The sequence below is a fragment of the Asterias amurensis genome, chromosome 10 (genome assembly GCF_032118995.1).
Source record: "Asterias amurensis chromosome 10, ASM3211899v1".
Taxonomy (NCBI): domain Eukaryota; kingdom Metazoa; phylum Echinodermata; class Asteroidea; order Forcipulatida; family Asteriidae; genus Asterias; species Asterias amurensis.
Window position 1 is genome coordinate 21408025 of NC_092657.1, and position 13602 is coordinate 21421626.

Sequence of the window (13602 nt, forward strand, 5' to 3'; positions counted from 1 at the left end):
CGTACTGGGACCAAGACCAGCTGCAGTTTGTACGACGTGGGTTTGTTTTTGAAAAACAAAGTCGTTGTTTACTGCTTGAAATGAGTTACAGTCTATCAATGATTGTTTAAGCAAAGTCTAGAGAGAGAGAGTATACCATGTTATAATTTGAAACTCATCAATCAAGAGTTTGTGAAGCGACGCTGGAACATTGCAACAATTTCAATTTGGTAAGTTTTTCCTCCGTCCCGTAGTTTCCTGGTTCGGTCCCGTTTTGTTGAGTCACGTTGTACGACGTGTAGGAGGGTTTGGGGGAGGGTGGTTCTTCTACTACTATAGCTTAAAATCACTGGTGTCAGGCATGTGGTCCAGTGCGGTGTTAGTATTTATACAAAAACCTGTGCGAATTTGTGCTCAATAAATTGGTGGGGGAAAAAATATATCCTTATTTTATTTTTTTACAAAAATAAAAGGGGGACTCCCGCCCCCCCAAAAAAAAGGGGATTCCCCCAAACAACATTGCAATGGGAGACTTTTTGAAAGCTCTGCCACTAGAGGGCAGCAGACCTACCAGGTAAGGGTGCACAACTCCTATAGCAAACAATGGTAATAGTAAATGTTAAACATTCAAAAATACTCAAAAAAGTGGTTGTAAAGTGACTTTACAACCCATTAGAATTAAGTCCTCGATTTAGAATGTACAGTGTCACTCCCATTTCGATGCAGGGCGAAATATTTTAGTCAACTGATTTGCTCATTTATTACCACTTTAAAAAATAATGACACAAATTCTGTGAACACGAACTTAATCCTCAATGTCTAATGAATAACATTCAAAAACACAATTGAGAAAATATTTTTTAAAAAAGGACAAAAACTTACCAGATTCCGGGAGCGAAACAGTCACAAATTTCCCAGGTTTTTTTTTAACCTGTAGCTGGTTACCATGCGCTGACCCCAAGCGCTGAACCCAACCGCAGGTACCAGCCAATTGAATTGACTACCTGCTGACCGAGCCGCAGCCGAGTTTGACTAAACCATTCTGTAAAAGGGGTGATATAAGGGTGCTGCAGGGGTAAAAATTGAGCAAATCTGTTGACTAGCTGTTGAAATTGTACGTGTTTGACCATTTCGCCCTGCATCGAACGGGAGTGGCTCGTAACCCTCCGGCTCTGCCGTCGGCAGGAGGGTTACGTGAAATCGCAACTAGTGCACTTAGTGCACACCGATGGGGGAGGCCCTCCCTGTCTGTGTGTGGCCGGAGCTATGTAGGTGTGGGAGACTGACAAACAACCCCAAACACGTGTGGACCCAGTTGAGCAGTATACAGGACGGGAGCGATCAGCCGGTAATGGGTCTGCGTGATTATCACGTAAATCGTTCCCAGTATGGATAATAATCTTATTCAGGATCGGGTTGGACAATGGAAAGGTGCAGGGTTTTTTTCTGTACATCAAAATTGCCACAGGTCCTGATCTCAGCCAATCACGCGCAGTTTGCTTCGTGCATACCACGTACGTGTGTATAGTTTGTCTCGAAGGCTGTGTTGCGATGTGCGAGGCATGGTAGTCGACGTCAGCATACAAAATTGTGGGCGTGATTGGCTGAGGTTGTGAACTGTGGCAACTTCAGTGTACAGAAAAAAACATCGCCCAAAAGTCGAGGGGGTCGTGAGTCGAGGGGGTTTTAGAACAACCCCTTTTCTACTAAATCTAGTCAAGACTATTGTCTTGCACTCCACTGCCATAGCGGGCAGGATGTCATTTTCAGATTTCTCTGTACTGTGGTTGAATGAATAACTTTTTATTTGGCCTTTGGGTCTTTTTTATACCATAGAGAAAGGAAAAATCTCTATGACTATGCTTGTGTAGTACCAAACGTTGTAACCTAACATGCCAAACTACACTAGTGAAGAATTTCCTTGTGTCCCTGATTGTAGGGGTTTTCCCCCGTTTGGGTGTTTTCCTTCCAACTCTAAAACCGAACACTTCTTCTTGTTTCCTATTCATCCTTTATAACGACAGGACCAGTGTTGTAGCCACGGTGGGTAGTGCTGGGATGTGTAGGCCTGCCCAGGACTCACAATTTGGCCCAGCACTCTGAAAAAAATACATTTAGCCACAAAGCACAGATTTCAAACATTGTCCACTTTGCATTGATCTGAGACACAGCTATTGCGTTTTGGCGACCCCAACCAAAAACTGTTTCGGTTGTTGGTCGTTGGTTCTGCTGTTCGGACTGAACGATAATCGAGTAGTGAGCTCGGTTACCGTTTTGGTTATGACGTCAGAAACAGTTTTAGGTTGGGGTCGCCAAAACGCACTCCATGTTATTTGCGATTCAGAACCGCAATGCATTTTGGGTAGGCATGTGGGGCAGTTTGCTATGTACAAACTATGTACATGTATGTTGTCATACACGACTTGCACATGCATCGCCTATCTTTGTGTGGGTTCAACAGATATTTTGCAATGCGCGATGAGGAGAATCAAAACAATGTCCACAGAGAAAGAACACAATCAAAAGGCCATGTAACTTATTGCATGGCCCCATAACACAAACAGTTTGGAAACCTGGCCCCACTTCAAAGGCCCTATAACTAATCATGATTAATTGTGTTGATCTCCTTGCCCTCGGTAGACTTGTACAACAAAATCCGAAGCCATTACTTTTGAGCATTTCTTTGATTTGAGTCTAAAAAATTAAATACCATATAACTCATCCATCTGGCTAAGCTTGGGCGATATCGATTTATTTTATTCACGATATATCGCCGACAATATATCGCGATATTTGATATAATCGCGATAAATTAAATTTGACATCATCAGTCTTCAAACTCCAAGTGAAAGTTGTAGAAGAGACAGTCATAGCATAAGAGAGGTGTTCTAATGACCTATTCTTCTGGTTTTACTCCAAACCTATGGGGTGCAAGATGTCTCAGCTAGCAAATACATCGCGATATTTAAACAATATCGCGATATATCGCGATTATCGCTATATATCGCGATATATTGATATTTCGATTAAAGGCAAATCCATCCCATATCGAAATCGTTTCCAAATTAATATCGCGATATTCGATAATATCGTGATATCGCCCAAGCTTACATCTGCCAATGGTTTTGTCCGAAAAAATTTTGCCACCACCAAAGAAATCACAATGATGATCTACATGTACATGTATTTAGATAATACAAATCCCTTTTGTCTTTGTAATCCGTATCTTACAGATTGATCGAGTGAACTCACCATGGCAAACTCAGACGATGAAGATGTTCTATTTTCATCCTCTCGCTCTTTGTCCAATCAACAAGGCAAGGGACTTCTGGGTAATAAAGTAAAGACTATAGATGACATCATGAATGGACCTAAGGAGGATCGTCGACTCAAGAAGACGTTGGCTTTGTGTGCCAGCTTCCTTGTTCTGGTACGTTGATGTTGTGGAAGTGTCGTGGCCGAGCGGTTAAGATCACCGAATTCAAACTCTGGTGTTTCTGATCAGCAGAGTGTGGGTAATTCGATTCCCAGCCGTGACACTTGTTTCCTTAAGCAAGACACTTGACCATTGCTTCGTCCTTCGGATGGGACGTAAAGCCATTGGTCCCATGTGTTGTGTAACGCATTTAAAAGAACCCAGTGCACTTAAAAGAGAAGGGGTTCGCCCCGGTGTTCCTGGCTGTGGCTGCTTAATGCGCCGTAGCACCTTGTAAACCCTTATAAGGTGCTAACTAATTGGGTCTCAAAATTCATCACTGCAATAATCTATCTTTTTGGAAGTTTGTATATCCTTGGCGCCTTGAGTACCTTGTTTGGTAGATACGTGTGCTATTTGTATAAGACTTCGACTTCGATATTATTATTATTATGTTAACAATAGAGAGGATTAGCTGCATGTTACGTGAGCAAATACGTGAACGTGAATGGCAGAAAATTGTATTGTTAAAATCTCACGTTTTCAGCGTACAGTGTAAGTTACCATTTCTCATGCCAGGTTCGTAAGTGCAGACGTCATACATGTACGTGAGCTTGAAAACTTAAAGCGGAAAGTGGTCACATCACCTCAAAGCAACACAATATTTGGATGTTGAACATGCAGCTAAACCACCCTTAACGCAATTTTACAGTGAGTTTAGTGGTTCAGCGATTGCTAATATAGCTGAGGCAGCAGAGCAGCTAGTTTATGCTTTTATCTACATGTGGGCTCGTCGGCTCGACTTTTGTAATAATTTGCTAGCCAGCCTACCTTAGAGCACATTGAGCCGCAGAAGCGGTTACTAACTGGTACGAAAATGTCTTATATCACTCATGTGAAACAACCAGAATGGTAACCAGAATACATTCAGGGTAAAAGTAAACTATATGTGACCCGCTCTGTGAAAATGAGTCAAATGTAGGTAATTTCAAGAATTGAGTTATATGCATGGCTGGAAAGAACACATCAGCAGCAGTAATTTGGTATGTGTCTAAGCTTTGGGGTGTATCGCGTTGCTGAGTTACTCCCATTTGAAATTAGCCACTACACCATTTTTTTTTGCAAAACGAATTACAAGTATTCGAAAATGATATTTTAAACTACCATTGTATGCAAAAGGATACAAATTAGATATAAACGAAGTACGATCACAAAATTGTTGTATTCATAGTTTTTTTTTTAGTTTTTTTTTTACATTTTCCACATTAAACTGTCCATAACTTAATATTGCATTGGGCGACATCTGACTCATTTTCACAGAGTGGGTCACATATTCTAATTGTCTCATCTAATGGAAAAAGCAGTCTTGGTAAAGCGTGTCTTAGGTTTTTTCTTCTAAAGAAAGCTGCTCCAAACCTTTTGAACAATCTTCTTTATGAAAAAACGTCATGCTTTTCACTTAGTAAATTCAAAACATTGCCTTAAACTCACCTTTTCCAGACTAATTTTTGTAACTAGTCTATTTGTTTCCTACTCATTCCTTTGAGCAGTGTGGTGCCTTTTATGTATAAGAGCGCTATAAATGCTTTGATTATAAAATAAGTAAGTGATTTTTGGGGTTGAACAAAGAATTGACTAGAGTGGGATTCGAACCAACGACCTCCGGATTAACGTGCCGGCGCTCTACCAACTGAGCTATCTAGCCCTATATATGCGGTGTCCCTATTTTGTCAATATCTTTGTTCGGGGGTGCCAGTCAGAAGCCATACAACCGTTAACTGCCATGTAGCCAGGGATCACACCCAAATAACGATACAACCTGGGAAGCGGCAGCTAGGGGATCACCTTAAGGGGGAGGCGACTTTTTGTTTCAGATATCAATATAAACCACAAGGGAAACTGACTGGGTAAATTTGTAAATGATTTTTGGGGTTGAACAAAGAATTGACTAGAGTGGGATTCGAACCAACGACCTCCGGATTAACGTGCCGGCGCTCTACCAACTGAGCTATCTAGCCCTATATTGGCGGTGTAGGGAGGTCGTTGGTTCGAATCCCACTCTAGTCAATTCTTTGTTCAACCCCAAAAATCATTTACAAATTTACCCAGTCAGTTTCCCTTGTGGTTTATATTGATATATAAAACAAGTAGTAACATAACATGGTGCACACTATCTGGAATACCATTCAAAGGCGCCGGAAGCTAGCAAGCTGACAAATTAAACAGATGCGTCTTGAGGATGTGTTTGAAAGTAGACAGATCAGGTTTGTCCCTCAGCTCGTCTGGCAAGGAATTCCAGAGACACGGTGCGCAGCTGGAAAAGGCACGGTCTCCGTAACTTGCCAGACGAGTTTTGGGAACATAGAGTATGTGTGATGATGATGATCGAAGGCCTGGTCTGATGTTATGTTGTTGTAGAAGATGTGTAATGGAGCAAGGTGCAAACCCATGGAGGGCCTTGAATGTGAGAAGCAAGATTAATATCAGTATAATAATTTTTTTTATTCTGCATTGATTATAGGGTCTTTCTATCGCCGTCGTCGGACCAACCCTTCTAGCTCTCCAGAAACATCTATCTGTCGAGTTCCCAAAGATGTCATATGTCTTCATCGGTCGCAGCAGTGGGTACCTCATAGGGTCCGTGATGGGTGGCGTCATGTTTGATTATATAAACACAGCTTTGCTGATTGGCTTAACTTTACTGGTTAGCGGGATTGGAATGCTCTTAGCGCCGTTCTGTTTGCAGTTGTGGAATCTGTGTGCCGTTATGTCAGCTGTTGGATTAGCCATGGGTGCTCTGGATACTGGTGAGTAAAGTTCACACAGCAGCAATTTAACTGGGCAGGAGTTTCCCTTCACCTTTTTTTCAATCGCCCGCCAGGCGAGTCAACCAAACTTTACGATCGCCCACAGGTTTTTTTCACAAACCCCCATGAATAACACAACATTTTCGAAAAGGAAACAGCAATTAAAAAAATTGTTTGTAAAAAAAATAACTTCTGCCCTAAATTATTTGTGAATCAATGATCGGTCAACAGTGCACATGGAGAAATAATTCAATGAACTTTTACCCCGCAACGCCCTCTTTCGCCAAAAAGTTATCCATGTTTTTAGAAATCCTCTAAGGCTGTGCAACCCCAGATATCACGCATAAAAAAAGACCAGCGCGAGGGGCGAAGTTGTGTAGCGCCTTTAGCAACTTGTTTATCTAATTAGTTATTCATACATGCACCTTCTGTGTGTTGCCCTCAGCATGTGAGTTTTTAGTGCACCATAATGTGTGTGTGGGTAATGGGGCGTGCATGCGACGTGTCATCTTGTGGAAGTGTCTTGGCCGAGCGGTTAGGAGCACCAAATTCAAACTCTGGTGTTTCTGATCAGCAGAGTGTGGGTTCGAATCCCCAGCCGTGACACTGTGTCCTTGAGCAAGACACTTAACCATTGCTTCGTCCTTCGGATGGGACGTAAAGCCGTTGGTACCATGTGTTGTGTAACGCATGTAAAAGAACCCAGTGCACTTATTGAAAAGAGAAGGGGTTCGCCCAGGTGTTCCTGGTTGTGGCTGCTTAATGCGCCGTAGTACCTTGTAAACCCTTATAAGGTAAATAATTGGGTCTCAAAATTCATCACTGCAATAACCTATCTTTCTGAGAGTTTGTATATACTCAGTGCCTTGAGTACCTTGTTTGGTAGATACGTGCGCTGTGTAAGACTTTGACATTATTACATTATTATCTAATTGGTATTGCGTCTTCATATTGGCCAACAACTCGTCCACTCATGCATTATGCATTACATTTCTCCCACCAAAATCTGTGGGAAAAAGTAAAGAAAAACATAAGGTCCAAAAACGAGTTGCTAAAGGCGCTCCGCCACTTGCGCTGGTCTTTTTTCGTGCGTGATATTTGAGGTCGTGCTTGAGCAAAGGGTATGGGCGACACTTTACCGGGCAAATAAACACACACATGGTGTGGCCACAAACCAAACATTTATTGATACCTCACCATGCAATACCTCAAATCTCATTATTATTATTGTCATTATTACAGGTGCTAACGTATTTTGTCTTCGTCTATGGGGTAAGCGCTCACCGCCCTTCCTACAAGCGCTTCATTTCAGCTTTGCCCTTGGTGCTTTCATCTCTCCATTGCTTGCGTCACCGTTCATCGAGGTTGGGAATTTAACCTCAACTTCCTTAGCGCTGGAACATTCAGGGGGTCTGTCAACGACTACACCACAGTTGGATAGTATGTCTACAACTGTACTTCTGGAGGCAACAAGTGAAGGTATGACTTCATCTCACATTATACAAATTTCTTTGGTCCAAACTTGACATTAAACAGCGAGTATTGAAATGCACATAGCAACCACAAACGACTTGTACTGAAGTGCAATATATAGTGTCCACAAATGGCTTGTATTGAATTATTTACAATAGTGGCCATCGATTACCGAATTATTCATAGTGGCCATTAATGGCTTGTATTGAATTATTCACAGTGGCCATTAATGGCTTGTATTGAATTATTCATAGTGGCCATTAATGGCTTGTATTGAATTATTCATAGTGGCCATTAATGGCTTGTATTGAATTATTCATAGTGGCCATTAATGGCTTGTATTGAATTATTCATAGTGGCCATTAATGGCTTGTATTGAATTATTCATAGTGGCCATAATGGCTTGTATTGAATTATTCATAGTGGCCATTAATGGCTTGTATTGAATTATTCATAGTGGCCATTAATGGCTTGTATTGAATTATTCATAGTGGCCATTAATGGCTTGTATTGAATTATTCATAGTGGCCATAATGGCTTGTATTGAATTATTCATAGTGGCCATCAATTACCGAATTGTTCATAGCGGCCACAAATGGCTTGTATTAAATTATTCATAGTGGCCATAACGGCTTGAATTGAATTATTCATAGTGGCCGTCAATTACCGAATTGTTCATAGCGGCCACAAATGGCTTGTATTGAATTATTTATAGTGGCCATAATGGCTTGTATTGAGTTATTCATAGTGGCCATCGATTACCACAAATGGCTTGTACTGAATTGGTCATAGCAGCCATAAACGGATTGAATTTTTTTTAAATCTTATCTGAAAAATTGTCTGTGTTTTTATTGGTTTTAATTTAATTGTACAGCGCTTTGTGATGTACAGGTATGTGATATGGAAAGGTTTGTGGTAACACTGACTATCACCATGTAATGACTATCTCCAACTGAGTTGGGGCTGGCTCTACTTGGTGAGATTGTACTTTTTTACATGCTGGACCATCTCTTTGGAATGCTCTTACACTGATTTTCAGACTAATAGATCAAGCGTAACATATTGACATTCCAGCTTAAAGATGCTTGACACTATTGGTAATTATCAAAGACCAGTCTTTTCACTTGGTGTATCCCATCATAATGCATAAAATAACAAACCTGTGAAAATTTGAGCTCAAAAATAATCGGTCGCCGAAGTTGCGAGATATTAATGAAAGAAAAAACACCCTTGTCACACGAATTTGTGTGCTTTTAGATGGTTGATTTTGAGACCTCAAATTCTAAACTTGAGGTCTTGAAATCAAATTCGTGGAAAAATACTTCTTTCTCAAAAACTATGTCACTTCAGAGGGAGCCATTTCTCACAATGTTTCATACCATCAACCTCTCCCCATTACTCAGTACCATGAAGTAAGGATTTATGCTAATAATTATTTTGAGTAACATGAAAATTCATTTGTTCAGTGTTATAGAAGTGCTGTCGTTAGCAGTTTCATTAAAAAAAATTCTCTTTGTGTCAGGAGTATCTTCAGATGTAGTCCTTTACAAATTATTCATTTACTATTGTCATTAATATTATATCATTGTTATAAGTAAAGGTTTTTTATTCTTTTCATTAATCTTAGACTCTCTACCTCCTGCAACATCTCCTGAATCAACTGACTTACCTGAAGAAACTACTGAGTCATCAGCAAGAGAACCAAAATCACCTGAGAAAGAACCAGAAACACCTGAGAAAGAACCAGAATCACCTGAGAAAGAACCAGAATCACCTGAGAAAGAACCGGAAACACCTGAGAAAGAACCAGGAACACCTGAGAAAGAACCAGGAACACCTGAGAAAGAACCAGAATCACCTAAGAAAGAACCAGAAACACCTGAGAAAAAACCAGAATCACCTGCGAAAGAACCAGAAACACCTGAGAAAGAACCAGAAACGAATGAGAAGGAACCACAATCACCTGAGAAAGAACCAGAAACGAATGAGAAGGAACCACAATCACCTGAGAAAGAAACGGAAACACCTGAGAAAGAACCAGAATCACCTGAGAAAGAACCAGAAACACCTGAGAAAGAACCAGAACCACCTGAGAAAGAACCAGAATCACCTGAGAAAGAACCAGAATCACCTGAGAAAGAACCAGAATCACCTGAGAAAGAACTGGAAACACCTGAGAAAGAACCAGGAACACCTGCGAAAGAACCAGAAACACCTGAGAAAGAACCAGAAACGAATGAGAAAGAACCACAATCACCTGAGAAAGAAACGGAAACACCTGAGAAAGAACCAGAATCACCTGAGAAAGAACCAGAAACACCTGAGAAAGAACCAGAATCACCTGAGAAAGAACCAGAATCACCTGAGAAAGAACCAGAATCACCTGAGAAAGAACCAGAATCACCTGAGAAAGAACCAGAAACACCTGAGAAAGAACCAGAAACACCTGCGAAAGAACCAGAAACACCTGAGAAAGAACCAGAAACGAATGAGAAAGAACCAGAATCACCTGAGAAAGAAACAGAAACACCTGAGAAAGAACCAGAATCACCTGAAAAAGAACCAGAAACACCTGAGAAAGAACCAGAAACACCTGAGAAAGAACCAGAATCACCTGAGAAAGAACCAGAAACACCTGAGAAAGAACCAGAATCACCTGAGAAAGAACCAGAAACACCTGAGAAAGAACCAGAATCACCTGGGAAAGAACAAGAGACACCTGAGAAAGAACCAGAATCACCTGAGAAAGAACCGGAAACACCTGAGAAAGAACCAGGAACACCTGAGAAAGAACCAGAATCACCTGAGAAAGAACCAAGATCACCTGAGAAAGAACCAGAAACACCTGAGAAAGAACCAGAATCACCTGAGAAAGAACCAGAAACACCTGAGAAAGAACCAGAAACACCTGAGAAAGAACCAGAATCACCTGCGAAAGAACCAGAAACACCTGAGAAAGAACCAGACACGAATGAGAAAGAACCACAATCACCTGAGAAAGAACCGGAAACACCTGAGAAAGAACTAGAATCACCTAAGAAAGAACCAGAAACACCTGAGAAAGAACCAGAAACACCTGAGAAAGAACCGGAAACACCTGAGAAAGAACCGGAATCACCTGCGAAAGAACCAGAATCACCTGCGAAAAAAACAGAAACACCTGAGAAAGAACCGAAAACACCTGAGAAAGAACCGGAAACACCTGGTGCTGCTGATGGACATAAACGACTTAGGCGAAATGCAAGCAAGGTAAACGAACCTGAAGATTCCCTTGGAACTAAGATCTCTTCTTTACACAACCCGGCCAGCAGCCAATTTCAGAACGTGTACATCATTATTGGGATCTTTACAATTCTAGTTTCTTGCAGTTTCTTCTACTTTTATTGCACTTCGCCCGTCAAGCCACAGCCAGGGCCAAAGAGCGAGGAAGACAATGAGTCTTACACTGATTTCAAGAACACCATTCTATTCCTCATGTTTTTGTTTTACTTTCTGGAAGTCGGGGCAGAGATTGGATTCGGTGGATACATATTTACCTTTGCCCGTGTCAGCGATCTGAACTTTAGTGTCTCGTCAGCGACATTGTTAAATGCTGCCTTTTTCGGAGCGTTTGCCATTGGGCGAGGGTTGTCCATCTGTCTTGCAGGTGCACTCTCAGCGCGGGTGATGTTGATAATGGATGTAACGGGGGGTGTTCTGGCATCGCTGGTGTTGACGCTGTACGGGGAGACCGTTCCAATCGCTGTTTGGGTTGGAACTGCTTTGCTAGGTTTATCTATGGCGTCTCTGTTCCCAGCTGGAATCTCGTGGTTGGAATCCTATTGTAAGGTGACGGGAAACATGGCTTCCATACTTATTATCGGATCGGCTCTTGGGGAAATGTGTTTCCCGATGATGATTGGTTGGTTGTTCGGGAAGGACCCAAACCATCCAGAAGGTATCGAGCAAGGTCCGATAGGTTTGATGTATATCATACTAGCTGCCTCGTGTCTTACTGCGATTCTGTTTGTCATACTTCAGTATCTTGCGAAGCAGAATGGTGTAGAGTATAAGGAGATACCAATAGCTCCCAATGGTATTCAGGACATGCTTCAGGGTTTTGAGGAATCCTTTGTTATGGAAGAGTTGGGTCCTAAGAAAGCAACAAAACAAATCTCAAAGCCAATTATTCCTAAAGCGATACAAGTTAAGAAGCATAGAGAGTGATTTGTGTTTGCGAGTTTTAAAGGCACTTAAAGGCAGTGGACATAAAACCTTTCTTGGTGACGAGTAACGGGGAGAGGTTGATGGTATAAAACATTGTGAGAAACGGCTCCCTCTGAAGTGCCATAGTTTTTGAGAAAGAAGTAATTTTCCACGAATTTGATTTTGAGACCTCACATTTAGAACTTGGGGTCTCGAAATCAACCCTCTAAACGCACACAACTTCGTGTGACATGTGTGTTTTTTTCTTTCATTATTATCACACAAGTTCGTCGACCGATTGAGCTCAAAGTTTCACAGGTTTGTTGTTTAATGCATATATGTTGAGATTCACCAACTGTGAACGGCTGCTATACGAGAATGCTTCGCTGTGTTAAACAGATTCATTGGGAGAGGCATGTCACAAACCTGGAACTCTACGATGGACTACCGAGAGTTAGCACCAAGATTAGGGCAAGAAGGCTGAGACTACAGCAAGCTTGTGCTTTGGGCCCCTACTCAAGGTCACTGTTCCCGAGGTAAACCACAAACCACCTATGTGGACACCTTGTGCCGGGACTCTGGACTGTGTCGGAAAGAGCTGCGCACAGCAATGGAGGACCACTATGTTTGGAGGGCCATCAACCGATGCTTGATTTTGAGACCTCAAAATCTAATTTTGAGGTCTCGAGATCAAATTCGAAAAAATTATCTCTTTCTTAAAAACTACGTTACTTTAGAGGGAGCTGTTTCTCGCACTGTTTTATACTATCAACAGCTCGTGTATAACATGTATGCTTATAATTAAACAATTAAGATTTTATTTGAGATGATTAGGGCTAAATATGCAATATTTTGTTTTTGACTTTGTTTCAAAAGTTTAATGGAAAAGAAACAATTTGTTGTCTTTCTTTGGTTTCATGGTCGCGTGTAAATTTGTATAATTTGTAAATATTATTTTCATAACAAAGACTTAAAAAGTTAAATTTAAAAAAAAATGTATTCTTTCCATTTATGTTTTAAAGGATTTGGGTACTTTTTCAAAATGTCCATAGATTTACATTAAACTTACAGGGTTTGAAGATAATGATAGTGGAAAGCTTCCCTTCAAATATTACTTACTGAGGTGCTGTAGTTTTTGAGAAATGAGTAAAAAAATATGTCATGAAAATATGTTTGTAAAATATTAAAATAATTTTCATGACATTGTTGTACTCATTTCCCCAAAACTACAGTACCTTAGCACGTAATATTTTACGGGAAGCTTTCTACCATCATTATCTTCAAATTGTGTAAGTTTAGTGTAAATCTGTGGACATTGTGTTTTCTGTACTACAAAAGTTACATAGACCCTTTAAAGGCAGAGTTTACTTTTAATATCATTGTCAAATCCTCACTTGGTGTATCCCAACATTATGACTAAAATAACAAACCTGTGAAAAGTTTTGCTGAGTTTATTGTTGATCAAAGTTGCAAGAAAACAGTATAAGATAAGTCTTGTTGCGTAAAATGTTGTGCTTTTATATGCCTGAGAAATGTGGCTTTTGTTTTTACAAACAAAGGATCATTAGTCACTATTTAAAGGAAAAATACATGTAGGAATAAGTTGGTTATCACTCATATCTGAGATTGGCAATCCAATTACAGGGCCCAACTTATTGGGGATGCTAAGCACAAACATTAATTGCTTAGCATGAACTTTGCTGCATATTGCTTGTTACTGGTATTCAGCTGTTGTTTGCTAAA

The 13602-nt window shown here is 40.7% G+C and overlaps 1 protein-coding gene across 1 annotated transcript; it reads left to right on the forward strand.

Annotated features, from left to right (window-relative positions):
- The first annotated feature begins 25 nt into the window (after window positions 1-25).
- Window positions 26-13337, forward strand: LOC139943016 (uncharacterized). The gene is made up of 5 exons (XM_071939830.1): window positions 26-209; window positions 3213-3409; window positions 5916-6201; window positions 7444-7680; window positions 9302-13337. Exons 2-5 carry the CDS (start codon window positions 3233-3235, stop codon window positions 11878-11880), a joined length of 3279 nt encoding a protein of 1092 aa, XP_071795931.1. The 5' UTR covers window positions 26-209; window positions 3213-3232; the 3' UTR covers window positions 11881-13337.
- Window positions 13338-13602: the final 265 nt, after the last annotated feature.

What these genes read in the sequence shown, in the direction of transcription:
- LOC139943016 (XM_071939830.1), top strand. Translation starts at nt 3,233, where the DNA reads ATGGCAAACTCAGACGATGAAGATGTTCTATTTTCATCCTCTCGCTCT. An exon ending in GTGCCAGCTTCCTTGTTCTG is followed by an intron (nt 3,410 to 5,915) that starts GTACGTTGATGT and finishes CATTGATTATAG; the next exon opens with GGTCTTTCTATCGCCGTCGT. An exon ending in TCTGGAGGCAACAAGTGAAG is followed by an intron (nt 7,681 to 9,301) that starts GTATGACTTCAT and finishes CATTAATCTTAG; the next exon opens with ACTCTCTACCTCCTGCAACA.